The following is a 24,975-nucleotide window of genomic DNA, read 5'->3' on the forward strand; positions in this document are numbered from 1 at the left end:
ACAAAAGAGTGTGAAATAACTCAAAACATGTTTGATAATGTAGACTATTCATAATTTCCACTCTTTGCTGTGATTACTGCTTCGCTCACTCTTGTCATTCTCTCGGTGAGCTTCATGAGGTCGTCTCCTGAAATGGTTTCCAACAGTCTTGAAGGAGTTCCCAGAGATGCTGAGCTCTTGTTGGCCCTTTGCGATCACTCAGCGATCAGATTTGGACTCATCAGACCAAAGCACAGATGTCCACTGGTCTAATGTCCATTCTTTGTATTTCTTGGTCCAAACAAATCTTTAGTCGTGGTTTCTCAGCAGCTATTTGACCATAAAGGCCTGATTCACACAGTCTCCTCTGAACTTGTAGAGATTTGTCTGCTACTGGAGCTCTGTGTGGCATCTATCTGGGCTCTAATCTGAGGCTGGTGGCTCGGATGAGTTTACCCTCAGCAGCAGAGGAGACTCTGGGGCTTCCTGTCCTGGGGCGTCCAAAGTTCAAAGTTTTTTATTCAAAATATTTAATTGAATATTTTATGGATATAGTTTACACAGACAAAAAGAAGACTGAAAACACAAACTGTTTATATCTGTGAAGGTTCTCAGTCATCCAGGTCATCGTAGTCAAAGGAGCTACCTTGCCTTCAAGACTTTGAAAAGGACAAAATCATTGACCGCCTTACATATCACCGCCTTTACCCAGGGGATGCCATACCCTGCATCTATGGACTTCCTAAGATCCACAAGGAAGCTGTCCCACTCAGACCCATAGTCAGTAGCATAAACTCAGCCACTTATAACATTGCTAAACACCTTGCTACCATCCTTGCGCCTCTCGTGGGGAACACCCCACATCAAGAACTCCACCGACTTCACCGACAAGGTCCAGAAACTTACCCTGGATCCAGATGAAACCATGGTGTCCTTTGATGTAGTCTCTCTCTTCACCTGCATACCCACCACGGAGGCCGTGGAGACTGTCAGAAAACGACTACAAGAAGACAGCTCCTTGGAGGACAGGACCAACTTCAACCCCGATCAGATCTGCACACTGTTAGACCTCTGCCTCACCACTACATACTTCAAATACAACGAAAGCTTCTACAGACAAAAACATGGCTGTGCCATGGGCTCCCCCGTGTCACTTATTGTAGCAACCTTTACATGGAGGAAGTGGAAAGGAAGGCTCTTGGCTCTTTCAAAGGAAGAGTACCCAGCCACTGGTACAGATATGTGGACGACACCTGGGTCAAAATCAAGACACAAGAAGTGGATTCCTTCACTGCGCACATTAACGCTGTGGATAAGAACATCAAGTTCACCAGGGAAGACACAAAGGACAACTGTCTGCCTTTCCTGGACTGCGCTGTGCACATTGAAGAGAACGGCAACCTCAACATCGAAGTTTACCGGAAGCCCACACACACGGACCAGTACCTCCTCTTTGACTCCCATCACCCTCTGGCACACAAACTTGGAGTAATCAGGACCCTACACCACCGGGCAGAACATGTTCCCTCTAAGCCTGAAGGGGAAAAGAAGGAACACACACATGTAAAGGAAGCACTCAAAACCTGCGGCTATCCTAAATGGGCGTTCTTAAAGTCAGCAAAGAGGCACAGAAAAGAAGACCAGACACCAGCGAGGGAGGATAAGAAGGACAGACGCAACAACATTGTCATCCCCTATGTAGCCGGTGTATCAGAGAAACTCAGGAGAGTTTTCTCCAAGCATGACATCCCGGTGTATTTCAGACCCAGCAACACGCTCAGACAGAAACTGGTTCACCCGAAAGACAAAACTCCAAAACACAAACTTAACAATGTGGTGTATGCTGTACAGTGCAGCGAGGAATGCCCAGACCTCTACATCAGAGAGACCAAACAGCCACTTCACAAGCGCATGGCACAACACAGAAGAGCCACCTCCACAGGACAAGACTCAGCTGTCCATCTGCATCTAAAGGTCAAAGGTCACTCTTTCGAGGATGCCAATGTTCACATTTTTTCTCGGATGGTGAAACGTCTTCAAGCAACTTAAAGAAGTCCACACGCTTTTCTTTCCAAGCTCCTTAGACTGCGCTCTGATAAGTGAATATGTTTCTGCTTCACACAGCTTTTTCACACGGTACGTACGTCTCCTCTTAGTGAGAACAAACATGGTGAGCACAGTGCAAAGACTTTGTCCACAGATGCAGACTGACTGAGATCATCGGGACAAGAGTAACATATTTGCACCTTTTTATCTGAAACTGTTGTTTTGGACGGATGTCTCCAACTGCTTGTAGGATTTTACTGAGTAACAGAAGTCATTTGTAACTAGAACGTTCCTGCGATTAATCAGGCGATGGAGGCGAGTTTGGCTTAACAGCGGCTGATAAACTCCAATGTTTCATCTGAGATTTAGAAAAAGAAAGCACAAGTGTCACTGAAGAGACGAAGCATCATAAACCATGTTTTAGTGATAAAAAGTGAGGAGTGTCTCTGACATGATCAGTGTGGAGTGGATCTGAGTGAAAAAGTGAGGGATGGTACACACACCTTGGCTAGGAACTTCTTAATCAAAAGTTAGACCCACCCTTAATCACACCCTTTCTATCAATCTTTCATTAAAGGTCATCATCCCCTTTTTAAACTCTTCTCAGCACATGATGTGAGGGCCTTTTTCCCAGCCTGTTTGGCCTGCAAGCACAAAGTCGTTCCAGCTCATTGTGCACTTAGTCTCCCTGTGCGGCTCCAGTTATGTTTACAGTGTGTAGCCAGAAGTTAGTGTACAACAGGAAGAAACAGCTGCGGTGCCTGAAGCCTTCTCTCATGGCTGTCAGTTATAAAGCACATACAAGACAGATGGACCGAAGAGGAATTCTGTTTGTCATGAACGAGCGAAGCGGTCGGTAACGGTAGCTGCTGTCTCCTCTCAGGCTGACGACACAGGAAACTCCATCTTCACGGTGCTGAGGAGGCCACAGGAGCCGGCTGCTGACCTGAGGAGGGTCAAGAGCTGTGCCGTCTGTTACGGTAACGACTGATGCTCATACCATGAGTAGTAAACACCACGATGCTTGTGCATCATGGTGTTTGGATGGTGCTAACTTTCACATCTTTAGTTTCACTGTTGTGTAATTTATTTGTAATAAAGCTGGCTGGTCATGGTGCTGGACAGCTCAGGGAGATCCAGGCCGATGAACATGTCGGTGCCCTGCAGCTGCTAAGCTCACACAGCTTTGCCATCAAAGACCGAGATGATCAGAAACTGGTCTGTAAAAGTAGATGACCGAGTTCAACGTGGAGTCAGTGATTTACTGAGCAGCATTTCAGCCAAATATCTGGTGTATGGATACATCATCCTCTCATTAATCTGTCTTCAGAGGGAAGATACTGCTGGAATTCTTTGCTTCAGATAAGAGCGAACGTCCTGGAAGTGTTCGTTTGTTGGTTTAGGCAGGCTGTTTCGTTTTTTGTAAATGTCCAGATTAGATTTGTGTCTTTTAAATATAAATCTAGCTGCTGGGCTGAGCGCCAACTTGAGTTATATTTATCTTTAATATTTTCTGAGACGCATCAAGAATATCAGACAAACTCATCTGTGTTATTTTGCGTGTCGTCTGACTGCACTGACACCTGATCGCTGACAGGCTGTCGGTCAGGTGCGCTGTGTGGCTAAAGAACGGTTTCTCAGCACTACACACAGCCCTGAGAAACTTTCATGTGACCGTAGTTATTTAACTTCACTCTACAGAATTTATTTAAGGCATTTTGACTTTTAATTCTACGTTATAGTCCTACGTACACTTCTTCAGCAGGCAAACTGTGCTTTGTTCAGAATTGTCTGTATTTAATTAAATGTTGTGATTCTCAGGCTACGTCCACACGTACCCGGGTATTCTTGAAAGCGCAGATTTTTCTATGCGTTTGCACCTTCTGTCCACACGTAAACGGCGTTTTTGGTCACTGAAAACGGAGATTTTTAAAAACTCCGGCCAGGGTGGATATTTTTGAAAACTCAGTTTTTGCGTTTACGTGTGGACGAGAAAAACGGAAAAAAACGCAGCGTCAAAGGTGTGCGCCTTTTGTGACGTCACACTGTGCGCCACGTTATTGTTTCGGTGAAATGAATTTCTACAATACTGTTACTGTTACTCTCTGCAGTGTTTAAATGCTTACATATACACACAGTTACTGTCCCTCCACACATACGACTCGGTTCTGCTTCTATGCCCCAGCTTTGTTTACTATTTCCCACCGAGGCTTCTAGACTTCTGATTGGCCAACATTTCTACACGGATAGGAATATAGCGCCACCTGTTGCTTTGGCGTGTTTCTAGCAGCGTTTTCCTTCATTTCTGCCTTTATGTGTGGACGGGATTATTTTTTTAAACGAAAACGGAAAATCTGCGTTTTCAAAAATACCCGTGTACGTGTGGACGTAGCCGCAGAGTCAGCTTTTATTAACCAAGTCTGATAAATCTGATCAGCTTCTAAACCACACTTGTGTTCTCTTCAATAAGCGTGGCCGAGCTAGGATTGTTGGGGGGACATCATAGAGCTGCATTTTAAAAGCCTGTCATGGTTCTCAGTCACTAAAGTGTTAGCAGACAATAATTCAAATCATCGAGTCTGTGTGCTTCAATGGGACGATGCACCTCTGACTGTAAACTGATGTTGGCTGTTAAAATGTATCATCCAGAAAAATATTGTGATGACTCTTCTGCTCTGCGTTCAGTCAGGAGCAGGCGGGACGGACGAGCATCAACAACACTGAAGACAGGAGACAAGTCACAGTCAGGTAGAACGTGCACGCACGCACACACGCACGCACGCACGCACGCACGCACGCACGCACGCACACACACACACACACACTGTATCAGTATTGTGGTTACTGGCTCCTCGGTGTGTCTGAATGCTGGGATGTGTGGGCTGCTTGTTCCTCCTGTGTGATTCAGGGTCTGGTCTTTCTATAAGCGAGGTCATTAATGCAGCCGTGCTGAGGCATGTTTGGATACTTTTAGTGAAGCAGACACGGAGCTGACTGCAGCCAGCAGCGCTCTCTCACAAAGCATCCATCATGACAGTTCAGCATGATAACAGCAGCACAGAGCAACATAAATTTCTGTGACGGCCTGTGTGGTCACTAGCAGTAGAAAGTGGAGGCTGTGGAGATGGTGTCTGTCACCTGAATCCAAACTGGAAGCTGGTTCCACAGAAGAGGGGCCTGAAAACCGAAGGCTCTGCCTCCCATTCTACTTTTAAATACTCTATTTTGAATTTAATATAATTATAAAATTTAACGTGATATGGTGATATTTACATTGATGCATGTGTTTGATAGTAAAACGAGACCTGTACGGGGAGCGGGCTGGGCCCGGGTCTGATCTGAGCTCCTGAGTGTTCTCGAAACTAAATCAGTTTGTCAGCTGGTCATGATTCACGAATGCCTCCCACTGCATCATGTGACACGGTGTGAGGCACATTCACTGTCTCACTAAAGAAACACAATCATACTTGTACGTGTAATCATCCCACTTGGAGGGATTATGAAGTGGGAGTTTTCACCATAGTTGAATCTGTCCAACTTTCATTGTTTTATTCTGGGAAACATGAACCCAGCAGCCGCCGCCGCCAGGGTCTCATAATGCTTTAGTTTTGGCGCATGAACAGAAACCGTGAGCGAGTTTCTTACTGGAGGACATGGACCTTTGGAGTCTTTTTAACATCTGCTGATGTTCTGAGCTGAAACTTGTGCATCGGGCTCTGCTCTGTTATGATGGGAGGATGTGACTCTCGCTGGCTCAGTTTTTGCATCTGGCCTGTGTTATATTCACAGAGCATCAGCTGATGGCACGGACATACAGACATGTTGTGTTCTTTAATTTTCTGCTGCTTTAATAACCCTCCTGCCTTCTTGGGACCTTTTTGTGCCACTTACATGTGTTAAATAATTAGAATCTAAAAAAAGCTCCAGGTACAAACTCAGCGACAGTTCGAGAGGCACCGATGACAGTTTGTCCTGGAGCATACATCGAGATGCCAAATTAGGAAAGACCTCGTCGTCCCGGCAGTCGCCTGAGAGCAGATGAGCCGAGCAGGTGCGATGGAGGCTTTCGTGTACATGTTGAGTGTGTTTGGGGGAAGCGGAGACGTCCCTGCAGACACGCCACTCCTCCGCTCACATCTGATTTATTTTTTCCTGTTTATCTGCTCTCGGGCAGGACGCTGGCCTCGCAGCAGGAAGCTCCTTTGGTTTTGTGTATTTTCTGTGTACACATGTGAGACTGATGGATCAGCAGCAGCTTTGGAAGGTGAAGCAAAAACTGAAAAGTGGTTATGCAGTGCCCCGTCTGATGGATTCATCCTCACATGAATGGAAATCTCGTCAGTGCGCCATAATCTGTACTTTTTTGATTGATTGATTGGTAATTTATTTCAACATGTGAACAATATACAAGTACATTTAGAAAAGAAATGAGAGAAAAAAAAATATACTATACAAATTACATACAAAAAACCATTCTGATTAATTTACATGTTGAAAGGGAGTGGGAAGAAGTATACACTTATTTAATCCCACCCCTGTCCCATAAATTATCAGTGAATATTTAGTCAGCTTCCTTACTGATATAATTTGTAATAAAAATAGTGAACAGATTTCTGATATACTATATACTATAATATCACATCATGAATTTTTTGTTTGTTTGTTTTTAAATAGAGACATTCACTTAATTTAAATATTTTCCTTTTCTTTATAGATCGAGAAGATCATATTTTTATAACTCTTTTTGAACAGTTTTATGTTTGGACATTGCTTTAATTCCATATTCAGTTTGTTCCATAGTTTCACTCCATGAACAGAAACACAAAAGCCTTTTCTTGTAGTACGTACCTTCATTGTTTTGAAGTTACAAAAACCCCTTAAATTATAACTTCCTTCTTTCAAAAAAAACATACTCTGAATATTACCTGGCAGTTCTTTATTTTTTGCTTTGAATAGAATTTGTGCTGTTTGGAATTTCACTATATCGTCAATTTTCAATATTTCAGACTGCAAAAATAGTGAGTTTGTATGTTCCCTATAACCTGCATTGTGGATGATTCGAATTGCTTTCTTTTGAAGAGTAAAAAGTGAATGTAATGTGGTTTTATAGTTATTGCCCCAGACCTCTGCACAATAGCTTAAGTATGGTGAAACCAGTGAACAGTAGAATATGAAGTGATGTTCTGTCGAATACCTGTTTTGCCTTGTTTAGTACTGCAATGCTTCGTGATACTTTGGAATGAATATATCTTACGTGAGCTCTCCAGTTAAGTTTTTCATCTATTATTACCCCCAGAAATTTATTTTCACTGACTCTTTCAATATCAACACCATTTATTTGAATCTTTGCATTTGTATTTAAACTACTATTTCCAAATAACATCAGTTTAGATTTATTCAAATTTAATGATAATTTGTTTTTATCAAGCCAGAACTTCACTTTACTTATTTCATTAGTCATATCCTCCAATAAATTCTGCAGATCATCACCAGAGCAAAAAATGTTTGTATCGTCAGCAAAGAGAACCATTTTTAATACTTTGGACACTTTACAGATGTCGTTAATGTACAAGTTGAAGAATTTTGGACCCAAAACTGACCCTTGGGGTACACCACAAGCAATGTCCATACATAAGGAGCAACCACCATTTATTTTCACAAACTGCTTTCTGTCACTTAAATAACTCCGGACCCAATCTAAAACTACCCCTCTGACACCATAACGTTCCAGTTTTCTTATTAATATATCATGATCTATAGAGTCAAATGCTTTTGTCAAGTCTATGAATAACCCAGCCACATATTGCTTTTTGTCTATGGAATTTGTGATGTATTCTATTGAATCTAATAGTGCCGATGATGTTGATCTGCTTGATCTGAATCCGTACTGACTCTCAGTGAGTAGTTTATGTTTATCTATAAATTTTTCCAGTCTGTTTTTAAACAGTTTTTCAAGAACTTTTGAGAATTGAGGTAGTAAAGAGACAGGCCTGTAGTTTGTGAAATGGTGTTTGTTTCCAGATTTGTATAGAGGTATAACTTTTGCTATTTTCATTCTGTCTGGAAATCGACCAGTTTGAAATGATAAATTACAGATGTATGTAAATGGTTTTATAACAGCCTCAATGACTCTTTTAACCACTATCATATCAATATCATTACAATCCAAAGATTTGTGATTTTTACATTTTTTGACAATTTCAAGAACTTCATTTTCATCAACGGCTGTGAGAAACATAGAATATGGATTTCTGTCAATCAGTGTATCGGGTTTTTCCTGTGCTTTCCCAGGATGAGTGATTGTTCTTGCTAAATTTGGTCCAGCAGTTACAAAGAATTCATTGAGACTATTTGGCTGTGAAAATGCAAACAAACAAGTCAAAAGTGGTTTTCTCACATTAAAAAGTGCTGAAAAAGCTGCTCCAGTGTTCAAAAGGAAAACATAAAAAGCATCTGCAAATACAGGATTTAGTTTCAGTCAGTTTCCAGCAACCTGAAACACAGAAGGCTCCCAATGAAGAGCTCTGTGTCTGTAGCTCCTCATCACATGTCAGTGTTCATGTGGTCCTAGATTAGAACCAGGCCCGCGTGGTTCTGTGGACGGTCTTGCAGTCCTCCCCTGCAACAGAAATGTAATTTCTGGTGAAATGCCTGCGTTCGAGTAAAACACAAAAATCAAATGATACTTCAGCACTTTCATGTTTTTACTGCCTGGGACAAACACATGCATTTTAAATACTAACCATTCGCCCTGAAATCCGCTGCTATGGCACTGCATCAATATCCACACCAGCCGCCTGATTCACATCTTTGTCTTAGTGTTTACGTCTGAACTTAAAACGCACAAAGCAAAGTTGAAAACCAGCAGACGACTCTACAAACACGAACAGGTAGAAACGGAGGCTGCGTGCTCGTCGCTCAGGCTGCGGGCTCGGGTCGGCGTGCGCTCAGCTCTAACACCAGTCTGGGTTCTTGGCTAGCTTAGCGTTAGCATGCTGTCTGTGCAGACACTTGCAAAGACCAAAGCTGTGTTAGCAGCTTCTGTCCAATTTTACTGTCACACTCTTGTCCTGTTGTGCAATAAAAATAAAAGTAACGTCCACATCTCCGCTCCTCAAAAGCTGTATTGCTGTAGTGCTCCATTGTCTGCCTTCCAGTCGATTGCACAGGAAGAAAAATGTCACGGTGCGACCCAGTACCAAGACATTTTAGTTTTATTTTGTTGATTATTGTATTTTTTCTCCATGTTTCCTGTTTTATTTTGAAGGAGTTTTGTGTTCTTTGTTCAATGTATTTAGTTTCACTTTCCCTGTCCTGTCATTAGGTTCATGTCAGTTTCCTGTTACTAACATAATCACTTCCTGGTTTTGAACCACCTTCAGCACAGAGACCGAATCAGCCCAGACTCCTGCTGCTGTCTCTGGCTGCACCGACCTGATGTTTGAGCCAGTTTATGTCCTCGGTGCATTAACAATACTCCGTAATTTATGTTGTTTGTTTTCAGTGGCGACTACCGATATCAGATTTTAGCCCCGGTGAGAATTCTGCGAAACCACAAATATTTTTAAGTAACAGAGCTTTGGTTGGTTTCCTAACTCTGAACAAAAACATGCTGAGGGATTTTAGTTTTATGGAGTTCTCCTCTTTGGACCCTCACTGCCCTCTTTTCAGGCTCCATTAACATTCGTTCAGCTTTAGAGGCACTTTCAGTAAATTAAGCTAATGCGAGACGCCTCGTCAGAGCTGCCAGACACGAGGGGGGGATTTTTTTTATGATTATAACTCTGTGGGTAACACCAGTCTGCTGGTTAGCTAACGTGTGCTTACAATGCTTTCTTTGTGTTTGTATCACTGTTACAGCTGTGCATATTTTTATTTTCACATCTCCAAACTCTCAAATAAGAGGAGAAACATGCATAAAACGAATCCCAGGCGTTTGGGCTCTGAATATTCAGTTTTAAATCTGACCACACCTCGTCGCAGATGTCAGCTGGTCAGGGTAGAGTAGGTGGTCAAGTCTCTGGGCCACCTGCAAGGTGATGAGCCCACTAGGAATAGCCAGGCCTCGCCAGCTTTCAGAACAGAAGAAAAGGCTCGGATGAGGTGAAACAGTCGGGTTTCCTTCAGTTCAGAGTTTAAGATTCAGACACGAAGGACTGAGAGGCTGCAGGAAGAGCCGGAGAAAGGTCATTTGTGAGCAGAGATGGGCAGTAACGTGTTACTGTAATCCGATTACTTTTTTCAAGTAACGAGTAAAGTAAGGGATTACTATTGCAAAAACAGTAATTAGATTACCGTTACTTTCCCGTAGGAACGCTGCGTTACTGCGTTACTAAAACCGTGATTTTTTGCGAGAATGTCTCATGACAGTGATGTAAGCGAGTGCGACGTTCGTGACAACAGCTGTGTGCAGATCAACAATGGATCATATATCGAGTGCAGAGAGAGTATGAGCGTGCAGCGTTTAAAGCGTGGAAGTACTGACCTTACTTTGAGTTTGATTCCATAAAAAGTGACAAAAACATTAGTGTCCGCTGTGCGTGGGAAGAAAACTTCTTTTTACAGCAAAAAACCCTAAACTTCCAACAAGCACCGAGTAGCTACGACGTAATGGGAAACTCACAGAGAAACTCGCGGATTCTTCCACTGACCGCGGCACACCTGCACCAGGGTAAACCTCCGCCTACGCCACTCCTGCTTTACAGGTGAAAATAGAGCAACAGGACCGCTGAGTCTTTGACTTTATTTATTTTAGTAGTAGTATTTATTTATTGTCATTGTCAAGAACAATGAAATTGCGTTTGGGGCTTCCATACAACCCAAAAAAAGAAGAAAATAATAAATACCCCTTAAAACCCAAGTGTACATATTTAACCCAGTGTGACTCCAATGCAATAAGACAATCCTTAGCAATAATGTTCGTAGAAATTCAGACAAAGACCTGAGAAACATGACAAAATACAACAATGCAACCCATTCAATATTATTGTACTGTGAGATATGATATCAGATATGATAGTTATCTATTTAAGAAAGAGGGGGGGGAAGAGAATAAAGATATGATGCACCAATGCAGACCAGTTCATTGCTATTAAGAAGTTGGATATGGTTATTGTCCGTGAGAGGGGGGCAGAGAGTTCAGGAGCCTCACAGCCTGTGGATACAGGCTGTTGGCCAGTCTGGATGTTCTGGCCTGTATAGACCTGTACCTTCTCCCTGAGGGCAGCAGATGGAAAAGGTGGCGCGCAGGGTGATGTTGGTCCCGCAGGATACTGTGCACCCTCCTCAGACAGCGAGTGGGGAAGATATTACTGATCTCTGGCAGACTTGTTCCAATAATTCTGCCAGCTTCTTTCACCACCCGCTGGAGTGCTTGCTGATCGGCCTTGGTGCAGCTGGGGAACCACACTAGAAATCCATACGTCAGAACGCTGCTGATGGCACAGTTGTAGAAGTTCAACATCAGAGATCTGGGAATGTGTGCGCTCCGCAGTCTCCTCAGGTAGTAGAGGCGCTGTTGGGCCTTCCGTACAACTGAGGTGATATGGTTGCCCCAGGACAGGTCCTCGGTCACAGTTACCCCCAAGAATTTAAAACTGCTCACCCTCTCCACCGCCTCACTGCCAATGAAGAGAGGCAGATGGTTGTTATGACCCCTCTTCCGGAAATCTACAATGATCTCCTTGGTCTTTTTGGTGTTTAAGACCAAGTTATTGTCGTGGCACCATGACTCTAGTTGTTGCACCTCTGTCCTATAGTTTGTCTCATCATTGTTGGATATAAGTCCGAGCACTGTAGTGTCATCTGCAAACTTAACAATGAGATTGGACGCGCAGGAGGAAATACAGTCATGGGTGAAGAGAGTGTATAGCAGAGGGCTCAGAACACACCCCTGAGGGGCACCGGTGTTGACCACAAGGGTGGAAGAGGTGTTCTTACCCACTCTGACACTCTGTCTACGGTTAGTGAGGAAGTCCACAATCCAGTTGCACAGAGAGGAGTTAAGTCCCAGTTGGTGGAGTTTGGGACGGAGTTTGTATGGCCGGATGGTATTAAAAGCCGAGCTGTAGTCTACAAAGAGGAGCCGTGCATAGGTGTTCCTGTGTTCCAAGTGCTTCAGTAATGTGTGCAGCACTGTGGCGATCGCATCCTCGGTTGACCGGTTCTCCCTGTATGCAAACTGGTGCGAGTCCAGGGATGGTGGACTGTGTTTTACTTGCATCTATTTGAAAGACTGAGTGTAAGATAAGATAAGATAAGATAAGATAAGATAACCTTTATTAGTCCCACACGTGGGAAATTTGTTTTGTCACAGCAGGAAGTGGACAGTGCAAAAGTTATGACGCAAAAATTAGAATACAATAAGAATAAATACAGTACACAGCTGTACAGAATAGAATAAAATAATATACTATATACAGTAGAATAAAATAGAATAAAAATATACAATAAGATAAAAATAGAATACGAATGCTATATACAACTGAGTAAAAATACAACGATGCCAGAAAAGATTATTGCACTTAGTGTTATTGCACATGTGTGGATGTGTGTGTTTGTTCAGTTAAAGTCTTTGTTGTGGAGTCTGACAGCAAAAAATATTTTATTTTATGTGCTGGAATGTGCAGAAAATAGGTTTAAATGTTAAACTAATTTCTTCCAGTCAGAGAATGTTGCAGATAATTAAATGTTTGCTTGATGCATAAAGTTAAAAGATTAAAACGAATAAAACAAGTTTTAAAAAGAGACTTTTCCATTTGATTACATTTTGTATGATGATTATGTAGAAAAAGTAGAATTGGGCTGAAAGATCTATCGCTTTATCACCTATTCAGGTTGTAAATCGTGTTTTTAAAAAGTAACTAAGTAACTAATTACTTTTGAAAATAAGTAATCAGTAAAGTAACGGGATTACTTTTTGCGGAAGTAATCAGTAATTAGTTACTGATTACTTTTTTCAATTAACTTGACCAACACTGTTTGTGAGTCAGAGCCACTTTAGTAAAAGCAGAGAGCTGACATGAGCTGACGAGGCGAATGAATAACAAATGCATGGCGCGTTTTTCTCCTTGGCTCTTTTTGAAGTGGTGAAATTTTCCCTTATAATTAAAATCTGATTTAGCAAACTGGTGCATCTGAGTTTGTACTTTAAAAACATCCTGAAGTTAACTGGTTGGATCCAGTTTGACGGACTGGTAAGAGAAATTGGCACAGATCTCAGATCTGCATTTCCAGTGAAAAGCAACAGAAGGGCTGGATTTGCTCTCATTGGTCAGAATAACCAGCCCCTGGAGTTTGTAGCCATGGAAACGCCGGCTTTCCCTGCGTGAACAAACACGCTGACAGGTTTCCATGCTGAGTGAAGAACCTGAACAAGGACTGAAACCAGATATGACAGATCTGTCGGGAATCTAAACCTCTAATAACTGATGTAAACGTCAGTGGTAGAGATAAGATGAGCGGGCAGGGATTTGCATTTCAGATTGTTAAAAGAAAAAGATGTTGTGTCACACTGAAAATTGTTCCTTGGAACAGAAAAAAGACTCTTTGCTTTCCAACCAAACTTTGACTTTTTTAAATGTCTCAGAGTGTCGCCTGTCTGACCAGTTTAGCCTGACCAGTTTAGCCTGACCAGTTTAGCCTCCTCTATCAGAGTTAGAACAAGCACAAAATGATGAACGGTGGACTCGAAGGCTCGCACACTCGCATAGTTTTGAAGACGTTTCTTGGTCGGACCTGCCTGAAGTAATTTTTCTCACCACATGAGTTCAGAGAAAAACTGCAACGATTTCTTGGAAGTCCATATTTTTCTCGATTGTGCCTGTAAGTGTGTTAACGAGCTGCTGAGTGGCTGAAACATCTGGATCGTTTCACAGGTCTCCAAAGTCCTGAACAAATCCGTCACATCCATCTTTTAGCTGCCTCGGTGTTTCATTGTTCTATTCAAAGAGTGGGTTTAAAAACTGAGATGAGCCGGTGCAGTTTTCCATCATCAGTGCTTTTCCTCGAACCTCACAGAGTAGACGCATAAAGATTCGTCTGCTGGTGCTGAAGGTTTAAACTCCCATCAGCTGCTGAAAGCAGAGCTGAGGCTGCTTTCTGTCAGAGTTGCTCCAAACTTTGGTTTCTATACATCAGAATAACAAATTCCTGGGTTTAGATTATCCAGAGCACAAACATCTGGCTTTCAAACACTTCTTCAATCAGGGAGGGAAGTGCATCATCCCCCCACGGGCGCCCTCTGTGTTTGACAGAGACTTTACATCATGCAGCAGAGCTTCAAGCTGTGCATTCTTCACTCTAAACATTAAAACTGCAGTGACTCAGACTGTGCGCGTTTTTCTTTTTGAAAGTTTATGTCTTCTTCACGTAAACTTTCACGTCTTCTTCTCAGCCCACCCACCTGCTGGTTGGTGCAAATGTTCCCTGATGGAGACGTGCTTAAAAAAACCACATCAGATCATTGAACAGCCAAAAGTATGTGGACATCCTGTCTATGCTCCAGCTGTTCTCCTGCTCTGACGGCGTCTGCAGGGATTTCTTCCCACCAGCTTCACGTGTCTGACATCATTGAGTCCACTGATAATTTTCTTGGTTGCACTTTTACTTTGGAGGGCTGCTCAGGTATTGACCACCCAAGGATTAGTGACTCATTCTAGCCATTTTTCATTTTTATTCTTCTGTAAGAACATCACTGTTTGATTTACTACTGGTCCATCCCTTGGCTCTTACTTTGAAACTTCAGTCACTGCTTCCTGTTTCCCCACTGGCTCCCTTGGTGCTGTTCTGGTGCTCCTCAGCATCATTTCCTCTGGTAATTTCTCCTTCCACCTCCGCCATGTTGGCCTGCAGTTGGTGCTGCTCTGAAAGCGCTGTAGTTTAAGAATATAATCCACCCACTGTTATCATCTTCAATGCCCTGTACCAACACAGAGCAGAGCAGCTATCTGAACGCTACCCCAACAGAGGTCGATCATCTTGTTAATAATTTCAGCTCCTCACTACGTACGACTCTGGATACTGTAGCTCCAGTGAAAACTAAGGTCTCTAATCAGAAGTACCTGACTCCGTGGTATAATTCTCAAACACGTAGCCTAAAGCAGATGACTCGTAAGCTGGAGAGGAAATGGCGTGTCACAAATTTAGAGGATCATCATTTAGCCTGGAGAAATAGTTTGCTGCTTTATAAGAAAGCCCTCCGCAAAGCCAGAACATCTTACTATTCATCACTGATTGAAGAAAATAAGAACAACCCCAGGTTTCTCTTCAGCTCTGTAGCCAGGCTGACAAACAGTCAGAGCTCTGTTGAGCCAACCATCCCTTTAACCTTAACTAGTAATGACTTCATGAACTTCACAAATAACATTTTTATCATTAGAGAAAAAATTACCAATAATCATCCCACAGATGTAATATTATCTACAGCTACTCTTGTTATATCCCCGTGTCCAGTCAGTGTCTGTGTCTGCCTTGGTCCCACATCTCTGTTCCCTCTGTAGTGCCTGCATGTGAGTCTGTCTTTGTTCAGTCTGTGTTTTGTGTTTCCTGTTTTACTTTGAAGTCTCTGTCTTATCTCAGTATGTTCAGATGACGCTTCCTTGTCTCGTCGGTTCTGATTTGCCCCAGCTGTGTTTCCCTCCCGTTACCCATTCCCTGATTGCTCCCTCTGTGTATTTAAGCCCTGTGTTTCTTTGTGTCTGTGTCGTGATCTACCGTTTATTTTGCTGTGTGTTTTGTCAGTCTGCCGGTGTTAGTTTATTTTTGATGTTTTCCAGTTATGTTATGTTTGAGTTCAGCATTAAAGCTGTTTCGGTTTAAGTTTGTCTCTGGAGTCTGCACCTTGGGTCCTATTCCTGTCTGCACACAGCCGTCACTTAACAGTTTGATGGCAGATACTCCCTTCACCCTGGCCAAAAAGGCTAAAATGACCAAAGAAAAAGCTGAAAACAGTTAAACATGAGAGGTTTAGGACAAAGTTTGTGTTTTTTCCATTGTTTAAGCACTGCTTCCAGCCAGGAGTGATGCCATATATGCCCTATAGCTGCAGAAAAGGCTAACATTGTTATCTTTTTACAAAAGTTTGTGTTCTCCATTCTTTAAGCACCGGTTTGAGCACCGGCACCGTTTCAAAAGTACCGGTTTGGCACCGGTATCGGATAAAACCTAAACAATACCCATCCCTACTAATTAGTGTTAATTGGTCTTCCAGCTCTTCATAATGCTCAACTTTATTTTTTCCAGCCTCTTATTGCTACTTGTCCCAACTTTTTGGGATTTGTTGACACCGTGAAATTTTGAATCAACATATTTTTCCTTTCAAATGTTTCTCGGATTGAACTTTTGATCTGTCATCTACGTGCCATCTCCACATCATTGCATTCAGTTTTTATTCACGATTTGTTTGGTGTCCCAACTTTTTTGGAATCCGGTTTGCAATAAATACTCACAAAGAAAACGGCGCCGTTACAACTTATGTCTAAAAATGTATCGTTTCATGCATCGGTTAAAACACTCGACTCCAGCTACACGACGCGCAGCTGGAAACACTTCACACAAGTCGAGCTGCCCGAGATTCACAGAATTTACAGAAAATGTTACATTTTTGTGATTTATATGGTTATCAGACGATAGATGTCTTATATCGGGGTATGAGATTTTGGTCATATCGCACAGCCCTAGGTGATGTAATGATAGCGTTTTAATAATGAACACAAGGACCGAGCACAGACTCAGACCACGAGAACCTAACATTCACAGAGAGGAGCAGGTGGGCGGGTCGAGTCTGGATTCAGTTGCGTCGCTTGAAAACTAGACGAGAAATAGAAGCTAAAGCGAGTCCGAAGCCACCACGTCCTGTAGCTGTAACGATGAGGTGAAGGTTGAGAGGAAACGTCGGGGACACGGAGGATGAGTGACAGATGTGCTGCTGCAGCTGGAAGACACGCCTACTGGGATCAACATCTGCACACAGGGGAGGGGAGAGTGGGAGAAACAGGCAAAGATAAGGGAAAGGAGGAGCTCTGGATTCATGGGAATGTGACACAGAAGCCTTTTTGCTATTTTTCTTCACATTTCTTTTATTCTCTTAATGATAAGATTGTCTTTGTGAGGTTTTCAACAAAAGTCATCGTGAACTGAAAGCATCTGACATCACGGCCGCCGTAAAGTTTTTTTTAAACATCTGTTTTTGTTTGTATTTGTGCTGTGTGTTAGCTTGCAGACGGGTTGCATACTGTTCTCTACATTTCAGACACGATATTGTACTTTGCACAAAAGGCACAACGCTAATTGGTCACTCCGTGAATTCTGTCAGATACAGATTTTAATGTTAGACAAAGATGAAACACAAAGTGTAGTTTTAAGGGGAAAAGTAATCCAAAGCTACCTGTTCCTGTGTGGAACAGTAACGCCCTGTTTCAATAATGAATTCATGTGATTGACAGAGTTCATGTTCACTGCCACACTCAGGACAAAGACCTCAGACAGCAGCACATCACAGCACCATCTGCAGCCTGACAGGGTCACAGAGACGTTTCTAAAGCTGTGAGACTCCAGTGAACCACGGTGGAGTCGTTACCCACACATGCAGAAAACCACTTCAATTCAATTCAACAAATCTTTATTGATCCTGAAGGTTGACCCCGAAGGAAATTGTTTAACCGACTTTTGCCAGCGCCATCTTACCCTTCTGACCATACATACATTACCAGGGGTGTCAAACTCAAATACACAGTGGGCCAAATTTCAAAACTGGAACAAAGTCGCGGGCTAACGTTAATATTTATTGAATGAATCTTTTCTTATGGACTCAAACACGTTTTGCTGAAAAACTGAATATGGAACAAGCAAAGCTTAATACTGAACAATATATATATTAGCTGTATAATACCAGTAGGCCAGCTCTGATAGTAATTTGGTATGGCTTCACGGGCCAAATGTAATCAGGCTGCGGGCCAAATTTGGCCCGCGGGCCAGAGTTTGACACCTATGCATTAGACAAACATCACATGGCAGGTCAGGGAGGTATAACAATGGAAAATGCACAACATGAGGAAAGACAAGGAGAAAAAAAGAACTCCTCCCAGACTGAGCTCCAACAGGGAGATCAGTTTGAGAACAGGAAAAAACACCTCAGCACATGAAGCACATGAACCTGGAACAATCCTGGAACCTTCACCGGAGCGAGCTGCCCACAAAAACGACGACTCGTCCAGGAGGTCGCGGTGGCGGTAGTGTGACGGTCTGGGCTGCTCTGCAGGAATTCTGCTCTCTACCAGAAAACCCTGAAGGAGGATGTCCACCCATCAGGAGACAATAATGATCTTTCCTGGACTTCAATCAGACTGAGATGCTTTGGCATGTTTTGTCTGTTGAACTGACAGAAAACAGGGTACCAGCACTTTCTAAATCAAAATCAAATCAAATCAAATCACTTTTATTGTCACATCACATGTGCAGGCACACTGGCACAGCACATGCGAGTGAAATTCTTGTGTGCGAGCCCCACAAGCAACAGAGATGTGCAAACACAACAACACAAACGAGCAAAATACAAGAATGGCCAACCTGAAACTAATAAATATATGTACAATATATAATAGTATATGCATTTCTGGATGTGTATACTAAATATTTTCCTATGTGTGTGTGTGTGTGTGTGTGTGTGTGTGTGTGTGTGTGTGTGTGTGTGTGTATACACATTTTTACAAATTAAATAGTAAAAATAAATAAATAAAAAATAATAATAATAATAAAATATATAAAATATACAGAGTTGAATATGTGCAAAACAAGTGGCATTTATATACAGTATGGAGTGCATAATGTTGAAGTTCCAGTAGTGAAGCTGAGGTGTCTATGACGTGTTCAGCAGTCTGATGGCCTGATGGAAGAAGCTGTCTCTCAGTCTGCTGGTACGGGACCGGATGCTGCAGAACCTCCTTCCTGATGGAAGCAGTCTGAACAGTTTATGGCTGGGGTGACTGGAGTCCTTGATGATCCTCCCCGCTTTCCTCAGGCAGCGCTTCCTGTAGATGTCTTGGAGGGAGGGAAGCTCACCTCCAATTATCCGTTCAGAGCACCGCACTACTCGCTGGAGAGCTTTGCAGTTGTAGGCGGTGCTGTTGCCGTACCAGGTGGTGATGCATCCAGTGAGGATGCTCTCAATGGCACAGTGATAGAAGGTCCTGAGGATGCGGGGGCTCATGCCGAATCTTTTCAGTCTCCTGAGAAAGAAGAGGCGCTGCTGCGCCTTCTTCACTGTTTTGTTTGTGTGTACTGACCACGTAAGATCCTCAGCCAGATGTACACCAAGGAACCGGAAGCTGCTCACTCTCTCCACAGCAGCGCCGCTGATGGTGATGGGGGTGTGTACTTCTCTGCACCTCCGGAAGTCCACTATCAACTCCTTTGTCTTTGCGACGTTGAGGGTGAGATGGTTGTCTTGACACCAGTGGGTCAGGGCGCTGACCTCCTCCCTGTAAGCCGTCTCATCACCGTTGGTGATAAGACCCACCACTGTGTCGTCCGCAAACTTCACAATGATGTTGGAGCTGTTAGTGGCTGTGCAGTCGTAGGTGTAGAGTGAGTACAGGAGAGGGCTCAGTACACACCCCTGTGTGTACTGAGCCCTCTCCTGTGTCTTCTGTTTAAAACAGAACTTCAAAGTGTTCTTGGTCCCTGAGAATTTCATGTGGACGCCTTGTTTCTAAAACATTTATTAGGGCTCCAAATGCTGTAAGAATCCGGTCTTTAGTGATGACGTGATGAGTCCTGCTTCCGGCCCAAACGAATCTGCGTTTAATAAGGCTGTTGTGTTTTTAACATGTTTGAATGTTTTGTATGTATTTAATCTGAACAAGCCCCTAAAAACAGTGATCACTGTCGGCCTCTCTCGCTTTATTATCGCTCTTCATTTTAAAGCTCAGATTTGAAACCTCACGATGTAACTCCAGCCCAGCAGCAGTATATTAATGACTAACCTCGTATTGTGGATGGATTATCTCAGTTGTTCTCCTGACTGAAGTTTGGTCCGTTTACAGCATCCTGCCATGCGATTGCATTTGTCCCGAACCATCAAGTTAACTTTTATCAAGTGGAAAAAGGTTAGCGTTCATCCTCCAGCTTCACTGTGTTTATGCTAACATAGCTGTGTCGCTAGCGGCCACGTAGCATATCGTTATATAGCAGCTAGCCCAACTTCAGTAACCCTACAAACGTCACTGCTGTTTAGCTTTCTGTCTTCATTTATGCTTGAAGTGATAGCAGAGCTGTACGTTTGAATTTTTCATAAATCTCTCAGTCAGAGCATGCTATATCATGCTTAGGTGGAAGCTAGCGAGCTAACTTCCTGCTAACTGTGTTAAACTTCATAAATCCTGTTTTCATGGATGCTTGGATGTTAAACTTAATTGTTACACCTGATAAAGCAGCAACGCTGATCATTTTATTGAAGATGAAAGAATTTAGACAGTTTTTAACTCTCAGTGATGCTGCAGTGTTCGTTTGACTTTGAGACCTGCAGCGGAGTTTGGGCCCAGGCACAGCTAATGATGTCAGACTTAAAGACTGGATAGGGCAGAGTAAGAAGCTCAGAGAAGCCAGCAGTTAGAAACTCTTCGGCACGACTCTGAGATTTTAAGCTAAAGGTTTTAAGCTAAAAGCGCACAGATGCTTCAGTGTGACCAGAAAATCCTTTTGATTCACAAGTCAAACATGTAAATCCACCTCTAATGAGGAAGATGACGGGAGGAGCCGGAGGAGGTGCCACCTTTCCTCCTCCACCCCCGCCATCGCCCCTCTCCTCCTCTAAAAGCAGCCCTGAGCTGCAGCTCTGGATCAGCTGTGTTTGGTTGCAGAGGTGCTGATGCTGCTGCAGCAGAGCTGTAAGTGGGTTCATGTCTTTTTCTCTTTAATCTTGCAGTCAAAGAAAATATGCAGATTTTTCTGAGTCAATTTGGGAAGTTTGGAATTTCCTGTTGTGTCAGAGAGGAAATGATTGCATGCGCAGTTTACCGTCTGTCTCCTCCTGAAATATCACCTGATGATGTCTGATCACAGGTCAGTTTTGTGTGATTCCAGCTGTGATGTTGTGAAAGCAGCTGCTTGTCTGCTGAGACTTTTAGTGGAGCTCAAACTACAGACTGAGCTTCAGCAGCTCACGGTGTGTCAGAGCAGACGGGATTCATTGAGAATGTGCTGCCTGATGAATGTTGCTTGGATGGACTGACACTGCTGACTCAGATCACTGGAGCAGCAGCTATTTATAGTTTGTAGATTCAGATGACTATTGAGCATGTTTTCAGATCTGCCCATATCTGTCATATTATAATTCAGATCGGTACATTTACATATTTTTGTATCTATAAAAAGGAAGCTGACACTTTCGAGACTTTATCAAAGGTGTGAGCATCACAGCAGAGGCCTTTGTGTCAAAGTAGCTGAAGATAAAACAGAAAAACATGAAGGAGGTTTTCCTGTTCTGGGATTTTATAAAAATATTCTGCAGTAGATCAAAAACGAAAGAAAACCATTAATCAACACATGAACATCACCTCTGACGTTACAGCGGTTTTATTAGAGACACGGCTGAGCGTTTTGCATTTTGCATAATTTTAAAAAGTTTAAATTTGTTCAGTATTGAACGGCAGAAATTAGGTTTTCTTTTTGGAAGTAAGTAAAAGGAAAAAAAAACAGCGGCCGACAGCCTGTAAGCAACGGTAGACTGGTGCGTAACAAGCAAGCGAATAATGCAGAAAACAGAGAGAGAGGGAGAGAGAGAGCTGTGCATCGCGGTGGAAGCAAAACAGTGAAAGAGTGAATCATGACGATGTTTATGTGAAGCGTTTGGATCTTCTTTTGCTGCTGGTTCGGTCAATATTGTTTGGAGAGACATCAAACCAACAGCTTTAGAATCAGCGCATAAAGGACGTGAACACAAAGCGCCGACAGATCAGAGTCAGCGAGCTGTCGGCTTCCAGCACCGACCGTGAGAAAGTCACATCTCACTGATTCTGATCCGCGGGTCGCGCTGTGTGTTTACGTCTTTGTGTTCCTGCTCTCATTTACTGTTTTAGCTGTTTGGTGGTTCTTGAAATTTTGTGAAGTTCAACCTGAGATTCTGGCGTTTTGGGCAAAATAAATTTATATTAAAAAAATCGATTCAGAATTTTAATGAATCGATTTTACGTTATCCAAGCCAGAATCGATTTTTAATCAATAAATCGATTATCAAAACCCAGCCCTAATGCTGAGGTGCAATTCAGCCATTTGATTCATGTTACAGCAGCTCATGAGTGAATGAACACAGTGCAGTAAAAGTACATTTTTCCAAACATTTAATCAAATTAACCTGAGTAGGGTTGCAACGTCAGCATGCAGTCAGGTTCTACAGAGTCTTGCTACTGATTTTATTCAGGCGCGTCGCAGCAAGCACATGTGGCCCTGAGGACTGAACTTTGACCCCTGGCGTAGAGAATTAAGACGTGCTGTTTTACCTCAGCGGGCTTTTGTGGTGACTGCGTGTGATGGTGTTTGTTGATGAGCTACAGAGATGCAGCCTGTGTGTTCTTATGTTCATCAGCTCATGTGTAAAAACTCATTCTGCCTACGAAGGAGTACCAGGGCCATATTTAAAAAAGAATATTTAAATAATCTCCAAAGGCTGATTCTGTTCATCTGGACGCAGCGTTTTGTGGGAGAAACGTTTCGTCATCATCCAGGTGACGTCTTCAGTCTCAGCTGACTGCAGGTCTCAATCTTATAAACATACATTTGCATAATGACTGAAACAGCCCACTGAGGAACAATGGGCTGGGAGGCAGGTCCTTCATCATGATTATGTAAATGTGCATAATTTCCACTGAAAATGCTCCGTCCAGATGAACAGAATCAACTTTTGGAGAGTTACTTACCTGGATGACTAAGCATGCATCGAGAAATGTTTAAATAATGTTATTACTTTCTTATACTTTTGCTTTTTATTTGCTTTAGCATTTAATCAAAGTTTATATTTCATGAAAAAGGTTGAAACTGGATTTTAGATCTCTAATCTCACTCCTTTTCTCCAGAATCTGTTGTTAATAGTAATTTTAAGAATAAAGTCAAAATATTATATTTACTTTTCTTTCTCGACATTTTGTCACAGTACGTTTGCGCGAGCTTGCATTTGCAGAATGAATGAGGTTTGACTTCTCGTCTTTTTATTTATTATTTATTTTTGAAATTCTTCAGTATTTCATAGAATTGATTAACGATTCTGATTTGAGTGTTTTAGAATGATTAAAAATCAAAGAAATATTTCTAACTGGCAGAATATAAAAATGTTGGTTCTTGTGTTGTCTGTGTTATAACTAACTCATCTTTGCATTTCAGATTATTCTCTGACTCGAGCGAACCTTTTTTATTTGCCCTAAACACCAAAAAAAACTTTAACCAGTGCTCGGTAACGCCTGACATAGGAGGTCAGGTGGACAGGCCTCAGCATGGTAAAGGTTAAAGTTCATAACAGTAGAATTAGAAAACTAGAGAAGATTTCTCAGGGTGGCATGGAAACCAAAGCCATTTCTTTTACACCTACTGTTACGTCCTGTAATGTGCATTGTACATATATGGTTACAATACATCAAAGCAGTAAGTATAGGGCTTTGGAACTGACGTATCGGCACAATGTATTGTGGGAGCGTGGCACCATATTTCTGGCGTGAGCTGGAAGGAAGGTTGTTAGAAACATGCTTAAAAGCAGCTCAAAAGAAAAAGGACGGTACAGGGACAGCTTGTGTCCAGATGCAAAGAGACGGTATTTGCCAAAAATATCGAGCACTGGAAATGTGGACCCGTATGAAGTACAGCCGTGGAGTAGAAACCCTGAAGACCAACCGCTAGTCACTCAGCCTGATATATTTTCTTATCTTGTCTGTGGAGTCAGCGCGTACAAGGTGAACCAGTTTCACAATTATAAACCTCTGGAGGGACACATCCACGTTTGTTGAATAAAGAAACACATTTTTCAAATTACATAATATCACCCACCACTAACACTACTCGGTTTAATGTATCTTTTGAAAAATTGCCGGTATTTACAGCACAAGACTTTTAAGAGTATTTAACAAGAGCAAGTTTCATTTGTGCCTGGTTTTACTACCAGACTGTTCAGCAGACACAGCAAACCTTCACCATCTTACCCAGGAGGGTCCCCTCTTCACCCTCACATGGAAGAAGTAATCTGATTGGCATGGTGGTACGTTTGAAGCAGGGATTTCAGAGTGCCCCATGTGTAGCGCTGGAAACCAGTCACGATGTGTTTCATCCATTTCATTGGCAAGTTTTTCTGCAATAATGCCAAATAGCAACTCTATAAATAGAACATAGTTCTGCAAAATCACTCATTAGGATGTTTGTTCTAATTTGTTATGACCCCAGATCCCATCGCAAATAAAACTACCCTCATGATGCTTCCAGGTGGGGAAACAATGAAAAGATAAACTATTTTCAAGCTTATTCTCCTGCCGGTTGTGCGTCTGACGTTACGACCACACAGCAAGTACGTGTTAACCGTGTGCTTTCTCTCCTCTTTCGCTAGCGCTTTGTTTGGCCCAGAAATATGGCGCCTCAACCAAAAATCCTGGTCACACCCCCTCCCGTGACATCACGCTCCAAAGCCTATACATCGGTCATGTGATTTGGAGGCGCCGGCATTAACAGCAATAACCTTCATTCCATTTCCAGACTGGAACAATAAACCTCGTGTGTGAAATCTGGAAATGCCCACGGTGTTGATTCAAATGCGCTCTGGGACAACCACAAGCATCGGCTGTTACTCACATAAAGATGTAAAGTTGGTCCCGAGCTACAGGAGGAACCATTTCATTGGTGGAGGGGTGGGGGGGAGGGGCTCACTATGTAATATGTTCTGTTTTAGAGTTCACATTAACTGTTAATTGTAGCTAGGCT

General features: G+C 42.6%; 1 protein-coding gene across 1 annotated transcript in view; it reads left to right on the forward strand.

Moving 5' to 3' along the window:
* Positions 1 to 20,890: 20,890 nt before the first annotated feature.
* LOC146623610 (collagen alpha-6(VI) chain-like) overlaps positions 20,891 to 24,975 on the forward strand; it is a 54,930-nt gene continuing 50,845 nt past the window's right edge. Inside the window, exon 1 of the mRNA XM_085366737.1 lies at positions 20,891 to 20,917. Within this exon, the coding sequence (XP_085222863.1) occupies positions 20,891 to 20,917 (27 nt within the window). The remainder of the gene's footprint in view (positions 20,918 to 24,975) is intronic.

Source organism: Diplotaxodon limnothrissa, linkage group LG11 (genome assembly GCF_057381915.1).
Source record: "Diplotaxodon limnothrissa isolate DT_005_m linkage group LG11, D_limnothrissa_male_GT1.1, whole genome shotgun sequence".
In the NCBI taxonomy this organism is placed as follows: Eukaryota; Metazoa; Chordata; class Actinopteri; order Cichliformes; family Cichlidae; genus Diplotaxodon; species Diplotaxodon limnothrissa.